The sequence below is a fragment of the Lithobates pipiens genome, unplaced genomic scaffold (genome assembly GCF_037356315.1).
Source record: "Lithobates pipiens isolate NorthernLeopardFrog02 unplaced genomic scaffold, aLitPip1_a1.2 Scaffold_60, whole genome shotgun sequence".
Classification (NCBI taxonomy): Eukaryota; Metazoa; Chordata; class Amphibia; order Anura; family Ranidae; genus Lithobates; species Lithobates pipiens.
The window spans coordinates 3,387,230-3,412,370 of record NW_027507882.1 but is presented as its reverse complement, the minus strand read 5'-3'; the positions used below and the strand labels follow the sequence as shown (position 1 = coordinate 3,412,370).

General features: G+C 46.0%; 1 protein-coding gene across 1 annotated transcript in view; it reads left to right on the top strand.

Moving 5' to 3' along the window:
• LOC143958282 (rho GTPase-activating protein 20-like) overlaps positions 1–13,823 on the top strand; it is a 161,437-nt gene extending 147,614 nt beyond the window's left edge. The window contains exon 15 of the mRNA XM_077467806.1: positions 4,755–13,823. Coding sequence (XP_077323932.1) covers positions 4,755–6,373 — 1,619 coding nt within the window. The 3' untranslated portion in view covers positions 6,374–13,823. The remainder of the gene's footprint in view (positions 1–4,754) is intronic.
• Positions 13,824–25,141: the final 11,318 nt, after the last annotated feature.

Here is a 25,141-nt window from a genome sequence, read left to right as displayed (position 1 = left end):
CGGTAAAACCAAATCTACACGGGTGCCACGGGTTACATGCTTGACGGCCGTCAGAAGGTTCACCCAGTGGGCAGTAAAAGTGATATACCTTCCCTGCCCGTGTTTGCTAGACCACGTGTCTGTGGTCAGATGTATCTTGGCACCGACACTGTGTGCCAGAGATACATTCACTTGCCGCTGAACATGGCCATTAGCTCTGGGATGCCCTTCTCTGAGAAATACTTCCTTCCTGGGACCTTCCATTGTGGTGTTCCAATGGCCACAAATTTGCGAAAGGCCTCCGAGTCCACCAGTTTATATGGCAGTAGTTGGCGGGCAATCAGTTCTGACAAGCCAGCCGTCAACCGTTGGGCAAGAGGGTTATCCGGCGTCATCATTTTTTTACGCTCGAACATTAGGCCCACGGAAGCTTGCCTTTTTGCAGAAAAACGTGAGCTTGGCGTGATGGAAGGTGGAGTGGAGGACAATTGTGAGGAGAGAGGAGAGGGAGAAGTAGAAGACGAGGCTGGACGGTGAGAGCCTGCAGTGTGGCTTTGTGTGTTCCGTTGCTCCCACTGGGCTCGGTGATGGCTGCTCATGTGCCTTCTTAAGGCGGTCGTCCCTAGGTGAGTGTTGGGCTTACCGCGACTAATGCGTTGACTGCAAAGATTGCAGATGGCAACGCTATTGTCAGCAGCAGACACCTTAAAAAAAACCCACACTGCAGAGCCATGTGCCGGTGTCCTGGGAGCGCCAGATGTGACCATACATGGTCGATGACTCGCTCCTGATACATTTGCAGTCTGCTTTGTCCCTCCTGTGCAATGTAAGTTATTCCTGCTTCTCCTCCCTATCTGCTGGTCCATATCTCCCTCTGAACTCCTTTCCTCTTCCTCTCTTGTGGGCACCCACGTGACATCACTAGACACGTCATCATCAACGTCACCTTCTCCACCGCTATAAGTAGAGATCTCGGAGTAGGCAGCAACACCGGGGACCAACCTCCTCCTTGGACTGATCTGGGTACTGTCGTCAGACTGCTGAGTAGCGGTTGTTGCTACCTTCTCTTCCTGATCCAATGCCAAGAGTGGCTGCGCATCAGAAATGTCCTCTTGATATGGATCGGAAAATAATTCCTGTGACTCAAGCGGAAGGTATGTGGTGGTGGTGGTGGTGGTGGTGTTGGTGGTAGTGTCTTTGGGGGTGCACATAGCAGAGAGTGAAGAAGAGGGTGCAGATCGAGAGGATGAGGAGGGTGCAGAAGAGTAAGGCTGAGCGAGCCACTCAACCAAGTCTGGTGCGTCCTTTAAAGTAATTGAACGCACCTTCTGCAACTTCCCACTTTGGCTCAAGCCTGTTGCTCCTGCCCTACCCCTACCACCCCTGCGGAAGGGCCTGCCTCTTCCTCTGCCTGTCATTTTTTAAATGACCCTGTGACAAAACTCTCAGTCCCTATACCAATGAAGGACTGCTGCAGTATAGGGCAGCGGTCAGTTAGCAGTAGTGCACCTCAACCCTATGTATTGTGGACCTATACCAGTCCTTATAGAGTAGCAGACTGTACCTCACTCAACCCTATGTACTGTAGCACCCTATACCTTACCAGTCCTTATAAGAACTTTTGTGGACCAAGTAGGTTGTGTGTGAATGATTAGCAGACTGTACGTCAGTCCCTATACCGATGAAGGACTGCTGCAGTATAGGGCAGCGGTCAGTTAGCAGTAGTGCACCTCAACCCTATGTATTGTGGACCTATACCAGTCCTTATAGAGTAGCAGACTGTACCTCACTCAACCCTGTGTACTGTAGCACCCTATGCCTTACCAGTCCTTATAAGAACTTTTGTGGACCAAGTAGGTTGTGTGTGAATGATTAGCAGACTGTACGTCAGTCCCTATACCGATGAAGGACTGCTGCAGTATAGGGCAGCGGTCAGTTAGCAGTAGGGCACCTCAACCCTATGTATTGTGGACCTATACCAGTCCTTATAGAGTAGCAGACTGTACCTCACTCAACCCTATGTACTGTAGCACCCTATACCTTACCAGTCCTTATAAGAACTTTTGTGGACCAAGTAGGTTGTGTGTGAATGATTAGCAGACTGTACGTCAGTCCCTATACCGATGAAGGACTGCTGCAGTATAGGGCAGCGGTCAGTTAGCAGTAGTGCACCTCAACCCTATGTATTGTGGACCTATACCAGTCCTTATAGAGTAGCAGACTGTACCTCACTCAACCCTATGTACTGTAGCACCCTATACCTTACCAGTCCTTATAAGAACTTTTGTGGACCAAGTAGGTTGTGTGTGAATGATTAGCAGACTGTACGTCAGTCCCTATACCGATGAAGGACTGCTGCAGTATAGGGCAGCGGTCAGTTAGCAGTAGTGCGCCTCAACCCTATGTACTGTGGACCGATACCAGTCCTTCTAGAAAGGCAGACTGTACCTCACTCAACACTATGTACGGTAACACCCTAGACAGACCAAGTTACCAGTCCTTATTTATAAGGAGCTTTGTGGAACAAGTGGGTTGTGAATGATTAGCAGACTGCAGCAGAAGGGCAGCAGTCAAGTATAATATTCTTTCTATATTTGGAAGAAAGAATATTATACGTGTACAAGCCTATTACCATACCACTGATACCAGTCCTGAAAAGAACCTTTGTGGAACTAATAGCAACAGCTACTGTTTAAACTGACCCTCACTGCCTGACACACTGCTTCCTTCCTGTCCCTATACAAACTGGCAAAACAGAGGAGACTGGAACTATAACTGGTTACTTGAATAGCACTTTTGTGGACCTGATAGTAACAGCTAATGATGATGATGACTAATCTGGCTGTCCCTAAAATAGCAGCAGACACAGCGCTCTGTCCCTTTATCTAAACTGACAAAAGACACTCAGGCTGCTGCAACAATCAGTAGCACAGCAAACCTATATACACCTAACACCTATACCAGTCCTGAAAAGAACTTTTGTGTACCAAATAGCTAGCGTTTTATCTGTCCCTGCTCCAAACAGCAACCTTTCCCTATAGTGACAGAAGAAAGAATGTAAAATGGCCGCCGGATCGGGTGTATTTATAAGTTAGGGGGAATGTCCAAGTGTCCATGTGCTGTCATGTCTCAATTGGCTGTCCTGTACCCCATGATGATGTGTCATCATAGGTCAAAGTTCTTTTACACATTAAACACGAAAGTCCGCCGGGCGAACAACGCCAATAGTCCGCCGAACGAGCGGACCGTGAACGTCCGAAATTCGCCGCGAAACGACCGCCGGGCGAACCGTTCGGCCATCACTACTCATTTGTGTTGGCTAGTGTTGCACATGCATACACGTGCACAATTTGTTGAAGTGACTTACCCCTTAGGTGTAATAACTTGAGTTTTTTGGTTGTTTTCACTCCTAGATTGGTACACATATATATTTTTAGGGTTCACACCAATTTTTGTTTATATAGGTTAGCGCAATTCCCCTTTTTTTCTTATGTCCGATCGGAGCATTTTGTCGGAAATTATTTCCGGCAAGTTGGAAAATTTGGTCCGACGGATATTCTGACGGAAACAGTCCGATGCAGACCACACACAGTCGGAATATACGACAAAACACTCCAATCGGACACATTCCGTCGGAATCTCTGATCGTGTGTACAAGGGCTAAGGAGGTTAATTTTCTCAATAAGAGGTTAAGGGGTATTCTTTCCACTGACCATCACACTAATGTATCATGAGTAGTAGATATAGTAATTTTTAGCAGTGGTACCTTGAAACCAGGAAGTTATTTTAAGTGTTCATCTGTGTTGAAAAGGCTGAGAAAGGCTGGGTTAGAGGATGGAACCACAGCATGTGGTGTGAGAAGCAGATGGGACGATTCTACCAAAGGCCTTGCTTCTGCAAGAGAGCAAAGTTTGAAGGGAAAACCTTTTACTCAAGAGGAACTCCTAAAATAACGTTAAGTTCTTACTTCTTAGGAACCCTTACTATGACCAGTTCATTTGGGTATTAGTGGCAAAATTGCCTTTTACATTGGTGGTAAATGGGAAGAATGCCCCCTTATAGTAGCGGTCCAAATGTCACCCTTACAGACAGCTAAAAAGATAATTGGTATAGTTCTGCTGGATTGGCCAAGAGACATTGGTCCTGGAACAGGGGAGGTCAATCAGGCAAGGCTCAGAGAACCCCTAGCAACCTCTACAGCAAGGGTCTCTACATTTTCTAAATAAATTGGCAGTTTACTGTGTTTCAGACTTTAGGGGGGTCAGACCATGGCCAGTGGGAGTAAACAATGTCCCATCTTTCATATTAGGGGAATTATTAGTGCCCCCTAGTTGGTGTCAGTGAGAGAAATGAAGAGCCAATCATTGTCAGCGGGAGGAATAGTACCCCATCATAGGTGTCAGTCAGAGGAATAGTACCCCATCATTGGTGTCAGTGGGAGGAATGATGCCCCATTATTGGTGTCAGTGGAAGGAATAGTGCCCCATTGCTGGTGTCAATGCAGAAATGATTGCCCCATTGTTGGTGTCAGTTGGAGGAATAGTACCCTTAGGGCCAGATAAAGGTACACAAAGGGCTTCATTCAGCCCCCAGCCTGCAGTTTGGAGACCACTGCTCTACAGAAACTCTAGGAATCCTTGGAACCCTAGTTGAGAATGTCTGTGCTAGAGTCTAGTAGAAAAAGTGAATATAAAAAAGTGAAAATAAATATTTGAATTTACTCAAAGAGCAATCACATCTAGTATAACTAACTCTGACATAACTTATTTTAACAGATATACACATGATCCAACGGCAAGATTCCTCTGATGAGCTTGAATTCGAAGCATATGACTTGGACAAGTCAGAGTCAAACCTGCTAAAAGATGAAGATGTATTGTTTGATGAGTCTTTGCTGCTACAGGAAAGGGAGGACTGGGACCTTTTTAGTGAAATATCTGCCTGCTACCTGAGCAAAACAAAGATGGACATCTTGAACTGTATGGATTCAGCATGCTGCCTTAGTCCTGCTCGGGACAGATGTTCTTCAGAACCAAGCGTATGTCAAAGTTCTAGGCTTACAGTCCAGGCTCATGAACCAGTAGCTCGCCAGTCCAGTTGTGATGCCACCATTATACACAGTCACCTGGATTATATAAATCAGATAAAGCAGTTACAGCTAGAAAGTCAGAACCTGCTGCAAGAAGATCTGGCTCCTAGTAAAAAAAACGCACAATATGGTTTTTGGAAATCAACCCAAACAAAACCCAACACAAAGGAGAAAAGTTCTCAAAAGATAAACCCTTCCAATAGGTCAAGTTTTTCAAGCCTTTCTTCAACAACCACCTCTCCTTCTGCTTCTTCCCTAAGTTCTCTAGACAGCGCATTCTCTTGCTCAGAGTCACCTGTGTTCAATTCAAGTGATGTTACCTCCTTACCATTTATGTTTGGAACATCAGCTAGACTAAACACAATATCCCCAGAAATTACAAGAAAGAAACTAAGAGAGTGGCACATACCTTTATCTACACTCTTTGGGACAAGCTCTTGTGACCTAGACTCATGGGAGATGCAATGGGAATCCAAGAAGAAAAATAATAGTAAAGAAACAGAGAGAGGAAACAATGTGTTTCCAGGCCAAGGTAACATTCATAAAGAATGCTTGGACAAGGAATCCAGTAAACCTTTCAGTTCCACTGATAAAGAGAGTTTCACATATTTACAGATGCCAAAATTAAAATTTAGCCACGTCAAAACTGAATCACGTTCCGAAAATGGCACTTGTGTTCATAAGGAGATCTCGGTGAAGCAAATTGAGATTAAAAAAGGAGAGTCCTCTAAAGACGAGAGGCCCCAAGAAGCCACAGTGGCTTTCTATGCCTCTCCTAACATCATGCCCATAACTAACCTTAATGAGCAAAACCTGAATGAGGATTCTTGCAGTCCGGGTGATCAAGTCCCAAAGCTCAAAATACCTCAGACTGTCTTCTATGGCCAAAACACCCCGTTGGTATTGCATTCCATTTCCAGAAAGCAACACCTGGAAGTAGAAAAACCCCAATGGCAAACACAGCTCACACATGTAGTCAGAAGAAGCTCTGCAAATGATATAGTACCTAAAAATGGGGATTTGTCTTCAGCCTTTACAGACAAAAAAGTCACAAGCAAACAAGAACATGAAGAAGCTCAATCTACTAAAGAAACCCAACTTCCCAAAAGTCACACCAAGTCCATCACAACTTTCAGTCAGACAATTCGTATCATTTTACCATCCTCTGTGAAGAACACAGTGCGGGAATATTTTAAGCACGGTGACCCTAAAACTCCCACCTCTAATGATATTCAGGTCACAAATAATGTGGTCCAGGAGAAAAATGAAAACTCACGGGGAACAGAGGACCACCCAGGGACATAGAAGCAGGAATGTTTGTTTGGACCTTGGAGTCTTTTGTATAAAGCGAGTGTAGTAAATATATTGTATAGGATGCAAGATAATGCAAGAAAAGAACATATTGTAAAATGTTTTCTATGTGAAGAGTTTGGTTGTATAAAGCTCCAGTTCATGTAAAGGTTTTTTTGTAAACCTCAAAGATTTTAATAGTTTTTTAAAGTTAATTTTAAATTACTTCATTTTTATGCCTGTGAAGGTTCTCATTTATCCAAGTCATGCTATGATGCTTTGTCTAGTAGGTGTTAGTCACATTCAACTGACCCTGTTCTGGAAATTTGAAGACCTTTCAGCACTCATCCAAGTTTCTTCCTCAGTACTGATGAGTGTCAGGAGCATACCCCTGTATTTAAAGCCATGCTGTTAATTCAACTACCAAATCACTATGGAATGTGTCAAGGCAGATGTTGATTGTCCGAGAACAGGATGGGAGGTGTAAGGGCACCATACGGATTTAATTATGTAACTAGGACATGATAGTGCCCATCATCAGTATGGCACCATGAATTCTAGGTGTTAATTCAAGTACCATAATCAAATAACCATGGAATGTGTCCAGGCAGATGTTGATTGGCCAAGAACAAGATAGGAGGTATAAGGGCACCATACTGATTGGATTATGAAACTAGGACATGATGGTGCCCATCATGTCCTAGTTTCATAATCCAATCAGTATGGTGCCATGAATTCTATGTGGTAAAGCTGAACTCCACACAAACAGTAAAATACAAAGAATAAATGCATACATGGCAGTTTTTTTTTCTCCCAAAGTATTGGTATTCTGTCCAACCAGGCCTGTCATTTGCACAGCTCCGATTGGTTAGTGAATCTAATCTTTCTCTTCTAGTGTCACTCTTATTTAGAGAAGTGGTCTCTAAACTGCAACTCGGGGGCCAAATGTTGCCCTTTTCTGGCTTTTATCTGGCCCTTGGGGCAATATTTCATCCTCTGACACCAACATTGGGGCATAATTCACCACACTGACACCAACAAAAGGGGCACAATTGCTCTCCTTGACACCAACGACGGGGAGAGTTTCTCCCAATGATACCAATGGCGGGGCACAGTTTCTCCCGCTGACACCAACAATGGGGGATGATTCTTCCCACAAAATGACACCAAGGATGGAGCACAATTCCTCCCACTGACGCCAAAGAAGGGGCATTGTTTACTCCCACCGATGCCGGGATATTTTCTACTTCCAATGGCCACAGTCTGGCCCTCCTAAAGTCTGAAGGACAGTAAAATGGCCTTTTGTTTAGAAAGTTTGGAGACCCTTGACTTATAGGTATCCACCTTCACCCTGTGACTGGTTGACTGGACAGTGATAGAAGAAGCAACCGACCGATGAGCTAATTTCTGTGTCACTCTTTCCACCAATCAGCATAACTTTTTGAATTGTCGTGAGCTCTACTGTAGAGGAATGACAGGAGGCTGATACCAAGTCATATTCAGGTACTTGCTGCTTGCAATTGAAATGCATTTAATGGTACATTAAGTATGACAGAGCTGTGCTTTTATATCTGTGTGGAGTTCAGCTTTAATTGGTTACATGGATAAAGGTGACTCGACTATGGAAATAGAACACGGTAGTTTCATCACAACCATTATGTTCTTGGACAATCATCATCTGCCTTGACACATTTCATGACACTTTGGTGATTGGAATTCTTTCTTTTGGCCACATGTCTATAAAAATTCACAGGTGTATGCTGTTAGAGAAAGACGGGGGCCAAGATAATGATACAAGCCAGTCCAACATAGGACGTGCCCCCAATCTTCTTCAGCTTCCAGCAAGCACTTTTCATTTCTAGTAGGAGAAATGATGGAGCTAGAGAGACAGCTGCCATTGTAGATCCTGTAAGAACTGCACCAACTTTTACCCCCGCAGGCAAGATCATGTAAAATCTTATTAAACCGCAGTAAAACGGTAGAGAATTGTAATTACTTTTCTGTTGTGCAGGCCGTGATTAATTTAAGACCACACAACCAGTTACAACCAAGTTCATTATTTAAATGATCTAAGCAGTTCCTTTGTGAATATTTTTTATTGTATTACTCTTTAAAGACCAAGTTCTCTCCTTATGCAACAACCTGATGAATAGAGGAGCAGACGAAATGTATAAAAGGTTGTGTTGAAGTCATAGATATTTGGTCAGATCAACAATAACAGCTTCCAATTTACTAGTCTAGATCTAGCAGTTGTGCCCTAACAGCAAAGGTAGTGGACTATGGTACCTTCCTCTGACCAAGGAGTTTGCCTAGGTTGGTTGCCACCCGAGGGGGCATTTGTTTCATTGTTCCTGCTCCTGGATTGATGCGTTGTGATGGGTTGACATGATAATGGGGATGCCTGTTAGAGATTGTATGTTTTTTGAATATTTCTGGTGATCCTACTATACTGTGTCCCATGGACTGTCCAGATGTCACCCTATTTCCCCCCTTTGGTTTCTAGGACTCTGGCACAGCAATCAACAGTGCTGTGGCCTAACTGCCTGTGCCCCAGCAACCATAGATGCAGAGCATCATTGGTTGCTAGGACACAGGAGACTGGGCTGTACATTGGTTGTTGTGGTGCAGGTGGCCAACTGCACCATAACAACCAATGATGCTGTGCAGCCCAGCCGTCAGCATCCTAGCAACCAGCTCTGTAATGCTGCCCTGTGTTTACAGGGCAATGTTACGGAGCTGCAGTGGGGCTAGAGTGTTTGGTTTGGTGATCCTGCTATACTGTGTCCTATGGATGCTCCAGATGCCAGCCCATTTTTACCAGCCCCCCCCCCCCTTTGTTTGCTAGGACTCTGGCACAGCAGTCAGTGAGGCTGAGCATCATTGGTTGCAAACACAGGAGGCTGGACTATTCAATGTAATTGGTTGTCATAGTGCAGATGGCCACTTGCACCATTAAAACCAATGACGCTGTTTAGCCCAGCAGCAAGCATCATAGTAACTGGTCCAGTAATGCTGCCCTGTGTATACAGGGCAACTTTAGTGAATGGCAGTATGGACGGAGTGTCTGGTATGAACACTCTGACCTCACTGTCACACCCCACCAAATGCCACCTGAAATGGCCATCTCAATTTGCCTCATTGGCTACATGCCCCTCCACTGACCCCTGCATCACAGATGCGTTTTGATAGGTGGGGTCTGGGGAAGGAACCAATGGAGTGTGTTGGGACACAGGTATTTATCTGTTCCCCCAGAAGTCAGCTTTAATATACACATGCCTCTATTGCACTATGGGTGAAACAGTAGAAAAGCTACAAAGACTAGTATGCAGAAATTACAATAAAATGGATGAAAAATGAATGTTAATAATGAAGCACGTAGGTGATTTGAGAGAATTTTGCACGTTTTAACATATACATTGGTACTACTTGAAAGGCAGATTTAAACAATAAGTGCACTTTAAAACAAAGTGCATATACCCTTTTTTGCCCCCATCTTCTGGCTCAACCCACCCTCCCCACCACAGATGCATACTTACCTTTGATTTGATGGCTGCAGTTCAGCTATTTGTTTATATCCTGCCTGCAAGCCCTAGCTGTCCTGGTCTCACCTACGCCTTAGAGCCCATACACTTCTATGGGGTTGAGTCCCAAGACTGCAGACAATCGTAGAGCCCCATTGAAGTCTATTGGGCTGTAATGCACAGGTGCAGCCAGGACAGTGAAGACCGCTAAATGTAAACAAACAGCGAAACCACCCTCATCGTTTTAAGGCAAGTATGCATCTTTGGAGAGGAAGGATGAGCTAGATTAGGTCAAAGGAAGGGAGCAAAAATTATAAATGCACTTTTTTTTAAAGCAGACTTATCCTTTAAGGGTAGTGAGGAACATCTGAGAACGTTTGGGGCCAAGGCATGATATATTTTATACAGGTTTCAAGAAGCAATTCACCACTTTGCTTTTCAGAGATGCGGCCATAACAGCCAAATGTCTAAATGTAGCCTTGGTTTATAGAAGTGGTTTAGCAGGTTATGGGGAGGTTTGTGAGGACTGTGTGGGTTGTGGCAAAGTTGAACAGATTTTTTATTTTTGTATTTGCTTGTTGAAGGGCTAAGACCTATAGGGTAGTGTTTTTTTTTTGTGCCCATCTTCTGACCTAATTTAACCCACCCTCCCGACCACAGATGCATACTTACCTTTGATATGATGGATACAGCTCAGCTATTTGTTTACATCCAGCTCGCAAGCCTTAGCTTTCCTGGTCTCACCTACGATTAAGGCCCATACACTTATGTGGGGTTGTGTCCCAAGACTGCAGACAATCGTGGAGTCCCATTGAAGTCTATTGGGCTATAATGCACAGGTGCAGCCAGGACAGTGAAAAACGCTAAATGTAAACAAACTGCAAAACCACCTCCATCATATCGAGGTAAGTATGGATCTTTGGAGGGGAAGGATGTGCTGGATAAGGTCAAGGGAAGGGGGCAAAAAGGATAAATGCACTTTGTTTTAAAGCCGACTTATCCTTTAAGGGTAGTGTGGAACATCTGAGAATGTTTGGGGCCAAGGCATGATCTATTTTATACAGGTTTCAAGAAGCCATTCACCTATTTGCTTTTCAGAGATACGGCCATAACAGCCAAATGTCTAAATGTAGCCTTGGTTTATAGAAGTGGTTTAGCAGGTTATGGGGAGGTTTGTGAGGACTGTGTGGGTTGCGGCAAAGTTGGACAGATTTTTTTATTTTTTTATTTGCTTGTTACCTATAGGGTTCATGCTTGTGCTAACACAACAACGTTGTGTACTCTCTGGCAACTCCCCATTTAGTTCAAAATTATGGAAAATATCATACGGGAATTTCTTAGTATATTGTACTAAATGTAAACAGGGTATGCAGAAGAGTGGAAATAAACTCTATTATTAGACTTCTCAGAGAAATACTTCTTCCTTCTGCCAACATTAAACAACATAAAACTTACAGCAGTGTAAGGTATATCATAGACGATATGACTGAACGTATGTGGCCCCCTCTCTAGATTTAGGTGTTTGCAGTGTAGGGTACTATAAATTATACAGCATACCAAGACATTACAAGGCTGGAAGAGCACAATTATCTAAATAACAGTGTGGTGAAGGACATTTTCTGTTCCAGCATGACTGTGCCCCTGTGTACAAAGACAGCTCCATAAAGTCATTGATTGACCAGTTTGGTTTTGAGGTCATGACCTCAACCCTACAGAATACTTTTAGGATGAATTGTAATTTAGATTGCAAGCCAAATTTCCACTGATTTACTCCAAAACCTTGCGGAAAACCTCTGCAGAAGAGTGGAGGATGTTATAGTGACAGAAGGGGCTAACTACATATTAAAAGCCATAGTTTTGGAATTGGAGTTTTTTATTGCAAGCTACTCAAGTTTATTTGGATCTGATGGTGATGAGCCAACTTTTCCTATCCAAGCCATTTTGAGGCCATGCAATGATGAAGATTTTCTATTGAAAATTGATTTTATGCAAATGTTACAGAGGTGCTGGTCGATACTTGTCTATAGTGCTACAAGGTATTGAAATATTCTTAGATTTTGCAGGTCAGGCTGTATGTCTATGCTGTGCTGTCTATAAAGATATGGCTTGAGCAGTTTAGTGTGGAGGAACTGAAGGAACACCTTTGGGATGAACCAGAACGTCACTTTCGAGCCAGGTCTTGTCATCCAACATCAGTACCTGCTCTTTTGGCTAAATGGGCACAAACTCCCCCAGACACACACAAAATCTTGTGGAAAACCCTCAAAGCAGAGCGAAGGTTCTCACAGTAACAATGGGAGGCTAACTCCATTTTGAAGCCCATCGCATGGGAATGGGATGCCCAATAAACTTAAATGGCCAGGTTTTCCCATTCAACATCTGTACCTGACCTCACAAATGTTCCTCTGGTTAAATGGGCACAAACGCTCAAATACCCACTCCAAAATGTTCCTTCCCAGAAGAGTGGAGGTTCTTATAGCCACAATGGGGGAGCAATTCCATATTAGTGCCTATGGTTTTGGAATGGGGTGTCCAATAAATTCAACTGAGACCCAGGTTTTCCCATCCATTATCAGTATCTGACTTTACAAAGGTTATTTTGGCTAAATGGGCACAAATGCCCAAAGACATACTACAAAATGGTGTCAATAGCCCTCTCAGAAAAGTGGAGGATGTATTGCTACAAACTGAAGCTAACTCTGTGGCCCATGGCTAACAAATGCAACTGACAGCCAGGTTTTCCCATCCATTATCAGTATCTGACTTCACAAAGGTTATTTTAGTTAAATGGGCATAAATGCATACAGACATACTACAACATTTTGTTGAAAGCCCTCCCAGAAGTGTAGAGGATGTATTGCCACAAACTGGGGCCAACTCCATGGCCCATGGCCAACGATCTCAATTGACAGCCATGTTTGCCCATCCATTATCAGTACCTGGCCTCACAAATGTTTTTTTGGTTAAATGAGCACCAGACGTACTACAAAATTTTATTGATAGCCTTCCCGAAGACTGGAGGCTGTATAGCCACAAAGTGGGACCACTTTCATTGTCCATGGTTTTGAAAGGTGGATATTCAAGAAGCTCATAAAGGGGGTCAGGTGTTTACAAACTGTTGACCATAAAGAGCACATGAACATCTGATAATGAAACAAATGAAAAAGTAAAACAAGATTACTAAAACAGAATTTAGAGAATGGTTCACCACTATCTCTGTGGGTGATACTATTGTATTATTAATCATGGTGTGAATCCGGATTTTAGTAAAGTGGAAGAACATTAATCACACCATTTTTAACCCCATTGCATTTGCAAAAAGTGACTATTAATTGTAAGCCTGATGCTCCTATTTTATGAATTTGTTGTTACAAAACATAAACATATTGCAATTGTTTAAAGGTTCTGTCCAAAGAATATGAATATGAATTTGGTTGCTGAAAAAAGTCCCATTAAGCCCCGTACACGCTATCAGATTGTCTGCTGAGTTTTTCCTTCAGATTTACCAAAACCATATAATATGAGGTCAAACCTTAGGAGTTTCAATGTGTATGCAATCAGGCAGGCCCTTCTACTACATGGTTTTGGTAAATCTGAAGGAAAAACTCAGCAGACAATCTGATAGTGTGTATGGGGCTTTAGCGGTTTCTGTTGGTCTAACACAATGAATATTAAAGTCATGGATAATGATTTCCATTATACGGTAATAGGTAATAATTCATCCAATATGAATTTTTGAAGGGTGCTTAATCATGATCCCATGCTTAAGACAACATGTGTGTTCTGAATGTTATTTAAGGACAATGTTATGCTTGATTCGTGTCTGTTCAAGGATGTCTACGCAGCCTGTTTTCTGTTATGTTTCTGCTGTCACATGACCTTCACATTTTCTTTGCTGTAACACAGTTGTAACTATTTAAATAAACTGCAAATTAATTCACTGATGGAATGTCTCTTTGTGTACATTAAAATGCAACCGCTGGTAGAGGGGAGCAGGTAACTGTAGGGGGGCATAGCGCTGTGACATCACATGCTATACTACAGTTCCCAGGTAACTTTGAGCTAGGTCTCCTTGCTACATGGCCAATCACAAGGAGACAGGATGGGGCAAACTATATCATGCCTATGGAGGCTGCAGTCCAAGGGCTGACAACACTCTGAAGATTTTGGAGGCAGCACAGAGGAAGTGTGACCTCCAAGTTTTACTGGCAGAATCAACAGGTATGTTTACCAGTACAGCAATGGATAAAATAGAAAGCAAGGGACTTTAAGCTCAAGTGCTTTCTAGTTTACATTGCTTGATTTTTTAACTTTGGTGTACAGACGTGGCCAAAAGTTTTGAAAATGACACAAATATTAATTTTCACAAAGTCTGCTGCTTCAGCTTTTTTCAAAACATCTTTTATCAGATGTTACTATGGTATACTGAAGTATAATTACAAGCATTTTATAAGTGTTAAAGCGGAGTTCCACCCAAAAGTGGAATTTCAGCTTATCCCCCCACCCGTGCCATATTTGTCACCTTTCGGGGGGAAGCGGGTACCTGTTTTTGGGAGGTACCCTACCTACTTCCATTAGACCTTGCCACTGGGCCATTCAGAAAGCGCAGCTCGATTCGCGCATGTGCAGTAGGAACCCGGCTGTGAAATCACAAGGCTTCACTGCCTGATTCCCTTACTGGCAATTGCGGCAGCAGCACCCAACAGCCAATGGAAACATCATCTGGGGTGCCGACATCGCTGAATTCCTGGACAGGACAGTATGTGTAGCTGCTGACTTTAATTTTTTTTTTTTTTGGGAGGGACACCGTTTTAAAGGCTTTTATTGACGACCACATTAAGTTTATGCAAAGAGTCAATATTTGCAGTGTTGACCCTTCTTTTTCAAGACCTCTGCAATTCACCCTGGCATGCTTTCAATGAACTTCTGGGCCACATCCTGACTGATGGCAGCACATTCTTGCATAATCAATGCTCTGAGCATGTCAGTTTTTCTGGGGTATTTTGTTCACCCGCCTTTTGAGGATTGACCACAGTTTCTCAATGAGATTAAGGTTTGGGCAGTTTCCAGGCCATGGACCCCAAATTTTCGATGTTTTGTTCCCCAGACCACTTAGTTATCATTTTTGCTTTATGGCAAAGTGCTCCATCATGCTGGAAAATGCATTGTTCCTCACCAAACTGTTTTTGGATGGTTGGGAGAAATTACTCCCTTTTCTTAACTCATGACTGTGTTCTTAAGCAAAATTGTGAGTGAGCCCACTCCCTTGGCTGAGAAGCAGCTCCACACTTGAATGGTTTCAGGATGCTTTACTGTTGGCATGACACAGGACTGATGGTAGCACTCACCTTTTCTTCTCCAGTCAAGGTTTTTTTGTTGTACTTGATGTTAGGAATAGGTCGATATGGGTGGCTTCTTTGCTGCCCTTCTTGACACCAGGCCATCCTCCAAAAGTCTTCTCCTCACTGTGCGTGCAAATGTACTCACACCTGCCTGCTGGCATCCTGAGCAAGCTCTGCACTGGTGGTGCCCCGATCCCGCAGCTGAATCAACTGTAGGAGATGGTTCTGTCGCTTGCTGGACTTTCTTGGGCGCCCTGAAGCCTTCTTCACAAATGCAGTGGAAATATTTTTTTATGGGGTTAAGCTCATTTTCATGGCAAAGAGGGACTTGAATTAATTACAATTCATCTGATTAGAATCAGAATAGAGGAGAGAGAAAAAGAGAAGAGGAGAAAAAAACAAAATTTTTTTTTTATACTTTTCAAACATAGAGGCCAACATTTTCTTTTAGATTCATCCTTAACAGGGATGAGCTTTAAGTTCAAGTCAAACTAATGTTCACCTCGAACCTTGGCTGCTCGCAAGTTCGCGGAACAGCGAACAATTTTGGTTGTTCGCTGCAAATTCGAAAGCCGCGGAACACCCTTTAAAAGTCTATGGGAGAAATCAAAAGTACAAATTTTAAGGGCTTATATGCAAGGTGTTGTCATAAAAAGTGTTTGGGGACCCAGGCCCTGTCCCAGGGGACATGTATCAATGCTAAAAAAAGTTTTAAAAACTACAGTTTTTTCGGGAACAGTGATTTTAATAATCCTAAATAGTGATGGACGAACTTCCGACGGGACGTTTCGCGAACGCGAAACGCGAACGGACACAAACGTTCGCGAAAACGACCGTTCGCCGCGGGCTCCATTGACTTCAATGGGAGGCGAATTTCGCAAACCTTTAGGTCGAATTTGCGGCCACGGGGTAATTATTAGGGGGTAGCACGTAGTCCCACCACCTGGACAATAGCATAATACATGTATGAGGTGAATTTGGGATCGATAACTACAAGCATTTTTTTTTTATTTGGGAAATTGTTCTGACAATTCAGGACTATGGAGCTAATGAAGGCAATGGAGGAGAGGGAAGGTCAGGGACCAGGGTAGGCAAACAAGAGGGTGCAGGAGATACAGAGCACTGACAGCAGCACCGTAATACAGAGCACTGACATCAGCACCGTGACATACAGCGCTGACAGCAGCTCCGTGACATACAGCGCTGACAGCAGCTCCGTGACATACAGCGCTGACAGCAGCTCCGTGACATACAGCGCTGACAGCAGCTCCGTGACATACAGCGCTGACAGCAGCTCCGTGACATACAGCGCTGACAGCAGCACCGTGACATACAGCGCTGACAGCAGCTCCGTGACATACAGCGCTGACAGCAGCTCCGTGACATACAGCGCTGACAGCAGCTCCGTGACATACAGCACTGACAGCAGCTCCGTGACATACAGCGCTGACAGCAGCTCCGTGACATACAGCGCTGACAGCAGCACCGTGACATACAGCGCTGACAGCAGCTCCGTGACATACAGCGCTGACAGCAGCTCCGTGACATACAGCGCTGACAGCAGCTCCGTGACATACAGCGCTGACAGCAGCTCCGTGACATACAGCGCTGACAGCAGCTCCGTGACATACAGCGCTGACAGCAGCTCCGTGACATACAGCGCTGACAGCAGCTCCGTGACATACAGCGCTGACAGCAGCTCCGTGACATACAGCGCTGACAGCAGCTCCGTGACATACAGCGCTGACAGCAGCTCCGTGACATACAGCGCTGACAGCAGCACCGTAAGCAGCCCCAGGAGGAAGTCAGCACAGCACAGGGATGGTGTGATCCCCTCATAATAAGAACCCCCAGGAGGAAGTCAGCACAGCACAGGGATGGTGGGAGCCCCTCATAATAAGAACACCCAGGAGGAAGTCAGCACAGCACAGGGATGGTGGGAACCCCTCATAATAAGCAGCCCCAGTAGAAATATGACACCGCTCAACCTCTTCAAAGAGGAGGGTAGGGGCATATAGTACGGTGTGCTTTTTTGGGTCAGGGAAGTGAGCCAAATGAATTAAGAAGGTCTGTGTGCTTGATTCCAAAAATTGTTTATAGACATATACATGGTCTACTGATCACATGTGTTGAATTCCTCCGAGATCCATGCCTCATTCATTTTTAGAAATGTGAGGTAGTTAACACTGTGGTGAGCTAGGCGAGTACGCTTATCGGTCACAATCCCCCCTGCTGCGCTGAACGTCCTTTCGGACAGGACACTGGATGAGGGGCAAGCCAACAGTTCGATTGCAAATTGGGCAAGCTCTGGCCAGAGGTCAAGCCTGCCCACCCAGTAGTCTAGGGGTTCATCACTCCTCAGAGCGTCCACATCGGCCGTTAACCCAATGTAGTCGGACACCTGACGGTCTAGGCGTTCCCTGATGCTGGATCCGGATGACACCTGTCGATGGGTCGGCTGAAAGAATGACCTCATATCCGAAGTCACCAACACATCTTCAAACCGGCCTCTTCTTGCAGGCGCTGTTGGATTGGTACCCGCAAATCCTTCTCTGGGAGTGGGAATTGCTCCTCTGCCAGCGCACGCAAAAGCAGAATGCAGCATTTCTCGAAGCAAGGCCTGGAAGTGCTGCATTCTGACAGCCCTCTGCGACGGCGGTAACATTTCCGCCATTTTGTGTTTGTACCGGGGGTCTAAGTACGTTGCCACCCAGTACTGGTCCTTGACCCTCATGCTTTTTATACGGGGGTCCCTATTAAAACACTGGAGCATGAAGGCCCCCATTTGCACTAAAGTGGAAGCGGTGTGGTGGCCTGGCTCCTGCTCATCATCCAGGATAATGTCGTCCTCTTCATTCTCCTCTCCCCATCCTCGCACAACAGGGATCCCAGAAAGGTTTAAAGCATGCTCTTCTTGCTCCTGCTCATCCGCCCCGGCACCATCCTCCTCTGACTCCTCATCAGACTCCTGTTGTTGACTTGTCTCAGATAGAGTAGCCCCCCCTGGGAATTCATCCAGCATTGCGACTTCCTCATCTTCCCGCTCCTGCTCCTCCACAGCCTGATCAATGACACGACGCAATGCACGCTCCAGAAAGAAGGCATAAGGTACCATGTCACTGATGGCGCCATGGCTGCGACTGACCAGTTTGGTGATCTCCTCAAATGGCCGCAGAAGTCTGCATGTGTCGCGCATGAGCAGCCACTGGCGCGGTGAAAAAAAACCCAGCTCCCCAGAACCGTTTCTTTCGCAGAGTTCATACAGGTAGACGTTAACTGCACGTTTCTGCTGGAGCAGCCTATCAAGCATATAGAAGGTTGAGTTCCATCGCGTCGGGCAATCGCAAATAAGACGTCTGACCGGCAGATGGTGTCGCCGCTGAATGTCAGCAAGGCGAGCCATGGCCGTGTAAGATCTTCTGAAATGGGCCGAGATTTTCCTTGCCTGCCGCAAGATGTCCTGGACCCCAGGGTATTTGACAAGGAATCGCTGCACGACCAAGTTTAAGACGTGTGCCATGCACGGCACGTGCGTGATTTTGCCCTGTTTCAATGCGCTAAGCAGATTGGCACCGTTGTCACACACCACTTTACCAACTGTCAAATTGAGCGGTGTTAGCCACTCATCTGCCTGTGAACGCAAAGCTGAAAGGAGTGCCGGGCCAGTGTGGCTCTTTGCTTCCAGGCACAACAGACGCAGCACGGCATGGCAACGTCTCACCTGGCATGTGGAATAGGTTCTGGGGAGCTTGGGCGGTGCAGTGGAAGAGACGCTAGCAGCGGAAAAGGAGGAGGCAGCTGAGGAGGAGAGGGAGGAGGATGGAGTAGGAGGAGGAGAAGAAGAGTCAGGCCTGCATGCAATCCGTGGCGGTAAAACCAAATCTACACGGGTGCCACGGGTTACATGCTTGACGGCCGTCAGAAGGTTCACCCAGTGGGCAGTAAAACTGATATACCTTCCCTGCCCGTGTTTGCTAGACCACGTGTCTGTGGTCAGATGTATCTTGGCACCGACACTGTGTGCCAGAGATACATTCACTTGCCGCTGAACATGGCCATATAGCTCTGGGATGCCCTTCTCTGAGAAATACTTCCTTCCTGGGACCTTCCATTGTGGTGTTCCAATGGCCACAAATTTGCGAAAGGCCTCCGAGTCCACCAGTTTATATGGCAGTAGTTGGCGGGCTATGAGTTCTGACAAGCCAGCCGCCAACCGTTGGGCAAGAGGGTTATCCGGCGTCATCATTTTTTTACGCTCAAACATTAGGCCCACGGAAGCCTGCCTTTTTGCAGAAAAATGTGAGCTTGGCGTGATGGAAGGTGGAGTGGAGGACAATTGTGAGGAGAGAGGAGAAGGAGAAGTAGAAGACGAGGCTGGACGGTGAGAGCCTGCAGTGTGGCTTTGTGTGTTCCGTTGCTCCCACTGGGCTCGGTGATGGCTGCTCATGTGCCTTCTTAAGGCGGTCGTCCCTAGGTGAGTATTGGGCTTACCGCGACTAACGCGTTGACTGCAAAGATTGCAGATGGCAACGCTATTGTCAGCAGCGGACACGTTAAAAAAAGCCCACACTGCGGAGCCATGTGCCGGTGTCCTGGGAGCGCCAGATGTGACCGTACATGGTCGATGACTCGCTCCTGATACATTTGCAGTCTGCTTTGTCCCTGCTGTGCAATGTAAGTCATTGCTGCTTCTCCTCCCTATCTGCTGGTCCATATCTCCCTCTGAACTCCCCTCCTCTTCCTCTCTTGTGGGCACCCACGTGACATCACTAGACACGTCATCATCAACGTCACCTTCCCCACCGCTATAAGTAGAGTAGGCAGCAACACCGGGGACCAACCTCCTCCTTGGGCTGATCTGGGTACTGGCGTCAGACTGCTGAGTAGCGCTTGTTGCTACCTCCTCTTCCTGATCCAATACCAAGAGTGGCTGCGCATCAGAAATGTCCTCTTGATATGGATCGGAAAATAATTCCAGTGACTCAAGCGGAAGGTATGTGGTGGTGGTGGTGGTGGTCGTGTTGTTGGTGGTAGTGTCTTTGGGGGTGCACATAGCAGAGAGTGAAGAAGAGGGTGCAGATCGAGAGGATGAGGAGGGTGCAGAAGAGTAAGGCTGAGCGAGCCACTCAACCAAGTCTGGTGCATCCTTTAAAGTAATTGAACGCACCTTCTGCAACTTCCCACTTTGGCTCAAGCCTGTTGCTCCTGCCCTACCCCTACCACCCCTGCGGAAGGGCCTGCCTCTTCCTCTGCATGTCATTTTTTAAATGACCCTGTGACAAAACTCTTAGTCCCTATACCGCTGAAGGACTGCTGCAGTATAGGTGAGCGGTCAGCAGTGGTGCACGTCAACCCTATCTATTGTGGACCTATAGCGGTCCTTACAGAACAGCAGACTGTACCGCACTCAAGCCTATGTACCGTAGCACCCTATACCAAGTTACCAGTCCTTATAAGAACTTTTGTGGACCAAGCAGGTTGTGTATTAGTGTTTAGCAGACTGTACGTCAGTCCCTATACCGCTGAAGGACTGCTGCAGTATAGGGCAGCGGTCAGCAGTGGTGCACGTCAACCCTATCTATTGTGGACCGATAGCGGTCCTTACAGAACAGCAGACTGTACCGCACTCAAGCCTATGTACCGTAGCACCCTATACCAAGTTACCAGTCCTTATAAGAACTTTTGTGGACCAAGCAGGTTGTGTGTTAGTGTTTAGCAGACTGTGCGTCAGTCCCTATACCGCTGAAGGACTGCTGCAGTATAGGGCAGCGGTCAGCAGTAGTGCACGGCAACCCTATGTATTGTGGACCGATAGCGGTCCTTACAGAACAGCAGACTGTAACGCACTCAGGCCTATGTACCGTAGCACCCTATACCAAGTTACCAGTCCTTATAAGAACTTTTGTGGACCAAGCAGGTTGTGTGTTAGTGATTAGCAGACTGTACGTCAGTCCCTATACCAATGAAGGACTGCTGCAGTATAGGGCAGCGGTCAGCAGTAGTGCACGGCAACCCTATGTATTGTGGACCGATAGCGGTCCTTACAGAACAGCAGACTGTAACGCACTCAGGCCTATGTACCGTAGCACCCTATACCAAGTTACCAGTCCTTATAAAAACTTTTGTGGACCAAGCAGGTTGTGTGTTAGTGTTTAGCAGACTGTGCGTCAGTCCCTATACCGCTGAAGGACTGCTGCAGTATAGGGCAGCGGTCAGCAGTGGTGCACGTCAACCCTATCTATTGTGGACCGATAGCGGTCCTTACAGAACAGCAGACTGTACCGCACTCAAGCCTATGTACCGTAGCACCCTATACCAAGTTACCAGTCCTTATAAGAACTTTTGTGGAACAAGCAGGTTGTGTGTTAGTGATTAGCAGACTGTACGTCAGTCCCTATACCAATGAAGGACTGCTGCAGTATAGGGCAGCGGTCAGCAGTAGTGCACGGCAACCCTATGTATTGTGGACCGATAGCGGTCCTTACAGAACAGCAGACTGTACTGCACTCAGGCCTATGTACCGTAGCACCCTATACCAAGTTACCAGTCCTTATAAAAACTTTTGTGGACCAAGCAGGTTGTGTGTTAGTGTTTAGCAGACTGTGCGTCAGTCCCTATACCGCTGAAGGACTGCTGCAGTATAGGGCAGCGGTCAGCAGTAGTGCACGGCAACCCTATGTATTGTGGACCGATAGCGGTCCTTACAGAACAGCAGACTGTAACGCACTCAGGCCTATGTACCGTAGCACCCTATACCAAGTTACCAGTCCTTATAAGAACTTTTGTGGACCAAGCAGGTTGTGTGTTAGTGATTAGCAGACTGTACGTCAGTCCCTATACCAATGAAGGACTGCTGCAGTATAGGGCAGCGGTCAGCAGTAGTGCACGGCAACCCTATGTATTGTGGACCGATAGCGGTCCTTACAGAACAGCAGACTGTAACGCACTCAGGCCTATGTACCGTAGCACCCTATACCAAGTTACCAGTCCTTATAAAAACTTTTGTGGACCAAGCAGGTTGTGTGTTAGTGTTTAGCAGACTGTGCGTCAGTCCCTATACCGCTGAAGGACTGCTGCAGTATAGGGCAGCGGTCAGCAGTAGTGCACGGCAACCCTATGTATTGTGGACCGATAGCGGTCCTTACAGAACAGCAGACTGTAACGCACTCAGGCCTATGTACCGTAGCACCCTATACCAAGTTACCAGTCCTTATAAGAACTTTTGTGGACCAAGCAGGTTGTGTGTTAGTGATTAGCAGACTGTACGTCAGTCCCTATACCAATGAAGGACTGCTGCAGTATAGGGCAGCGGTCAGCAGTAGTGCACGGCAACCCTATGTATTGTGGACCGATAGCGGTCCTTACAGAACAGCAGACTGTAACGCACTCAGGCCTATGTACCGTAGCACCCTATACCAAGTTACCAGTCCTTATAAGAACTTTTGTGGAACAAGCAGGTTGTGTGTTAGTGATTAGCAGACTGTACGTCAGTCCCTATACCAATGAAGGACTGCTGCAGTATAGGGCAGCGGTCAGCAGTAGTGCACGGCAACCCTATGTATTGTGGACCGATAGCGGTCCTTACAGAACAGCAGACTGTAACGCACTCAGGCCTATGTACCGTAGCACCCTATACCAAGTTACCAGTCCTTATAAGAACTTTTGTGGACCAAGCAGGTTGTGTGTTAGTGATTAGCAGACTGTACGTCAGTCCCTATACCAATGAAGGACTGCTGCAGTATAGGGCAGCGGTCAGCAGTAGTGCACGGCAACCCTATGTATTGTGGACCGATAGCGGTCCTTACAGAACAGCAGACTGTACTGCACTCAGGCCTATGTACCGTAGCACCCTATACCAAGTTACCAGTCCTTATAAAAACTTTTGTGGACCAAGCAGGTTGTGTGTTAGTGTTTAGCAGACTGTGCGTCAGTCCCTATACCGCTGAAGGACTGCTGCAGTATAGGGCAGCGGTCAGCAGTAGTGCACGGCAACCCTATGTATTGTGGACCGATAGCGGTCCTTACAGAACAGCAGACTGTAACGCACTCAGGCCTATGTACCGTAGCACCCTATACCAAGTTACCAGTCCTTATAAGAACTTTTGTGGACCAAGCAGGTTGTGTGTTAGTGATTAGCAGACTGTACGTCAGTCCCTATACCAATGAAGGACTGCTGCAGTATAGGGCAGCGGTCAGCAGTAGTGCACGGCAACCCTATGTATTGTGGACCGATAGCGGTCCTTACAGAACAGCAGACTGTACCGCACCCAAGCCTATGTACCGTAGCACCCTAGACAGACCAAGTTACCAGTCCTGATAAAGAGCTTTGTGGAACAAGTGAGTTGTGAATGATTAGCAGACTGCAGCAGAAGGGCAGCAGTCAAGTATAATATTCTTTCTATATTTGGAAGAAAGAATATTATACGTGTACAAGCCTATTACCGTACCACTGATACCAGTCCTGAAAAGAACCTTTGTGGAACTAATAGTAACAGCAAGTCTTTAAAATTATCCTCACTGCCTGACACACTGCTTCCTGCCTGTCCCTATACAAATTGGCAAAAAAGAGTAGGCTGGAACGATTAGCTGGAACAGCTCTTTTGTGGACCTGATAGTAACAGCTAATGATGATGATGATGATGATGATGAAGAAAGACTAATCTGGCTGAGCTGTCCCTAAAATAGCAGCATACAGCGCTCTGTCCCTTTATCTAAACTGACAAAAGAAACTCAGGCTGCTGACCTAACACCTATACCAGTCCTGAAAAGAACTTTTGTGTACCAAATAGCTAGCGTTTTCTCTGTCCCTACTCCACACAGGATCCTTTCCCTACAGTGACAGAAGAAAGAATGTAAAATGGCCACCGGATCGGGTGTATTTATAGGTTAGGGGGAATGTCCAAGTGTCCATGAGCTGTCATGTCTCAATTGGTTGTCCTGTAACACATGATAAACGTGTCACGAAAGGTTAAAGTTCTTGTATACATTAAACACGTAAGTCCGCCGGGGCGAACGACGGAAAAAGGCGTTCGAACCCGCGGACGGCGAAAGTCGGAAATTCGCCGCGAAACGACCGCCGGGCGAACCGTTCGGCCATCACTAATCCTAAAAGTGAAACATTAAAAGTGTAATATTCCTTTAAATTTCGTACCTGGGAGGTGTCTATAGTATGCCTATAAAGGACGCACGTTTCCCGTGTTTAGAACAGTCTGACAGCAAAATTACAATTCTAAAGGAAAAAAAAGTCATTTAAAACTACTCGCGGCTACAATAAATTGTCGGTCCGCAATACACATAAAAGTTCATTGATAAAAACGGCATGGGGATTTTCCCACAGGGGAACCCCCCGAACTAAAATTTTAAAAGAAAAAAAATGCATGGGGGTCCCCCTAAATTACATACTAGACCTGAATTAAGGGGAACCCTGTGCCAAAATTTTAAAAAAATGGCGTGGGGGTCCCCCTCAAAATCCATACCAGACCCTTCAGGACTGATTTGGATTTTAAGGGGACCCCCGCACCAATTTTTTTTTTTAAATGGAGCGGGGTCCCCCCAAAAATCCATACCAGATCCTTATCTGAGCACGCAACCTGGCAGGCCTCAGGAAAAGAGGGGGGGTGAGAGTGCACCCTTCCCCCTCCTGAACCGTGCCAGACCACATGCCCTCAACATTGGGAGGGTGCTTTGAGATAGCCCCTCAAAGCACCTTGTCCCCATGTTGATGGGGAGAAGGGCCTAATCCCCACAACCCTTGTCCGCTGGTTGTGGGGGTCTGAGGTCGGGGGGCTTATCAGAATCTGGAAACCCCCTTTAACAAGGGGACCCCCAGATCCCACCTCCCCGTGTGAATTGGTAATGGGGTACATTACCCCTACCATTTCACAAAAAAAGTGACAAAAAGGTTAAAAAAGACAGTTTTT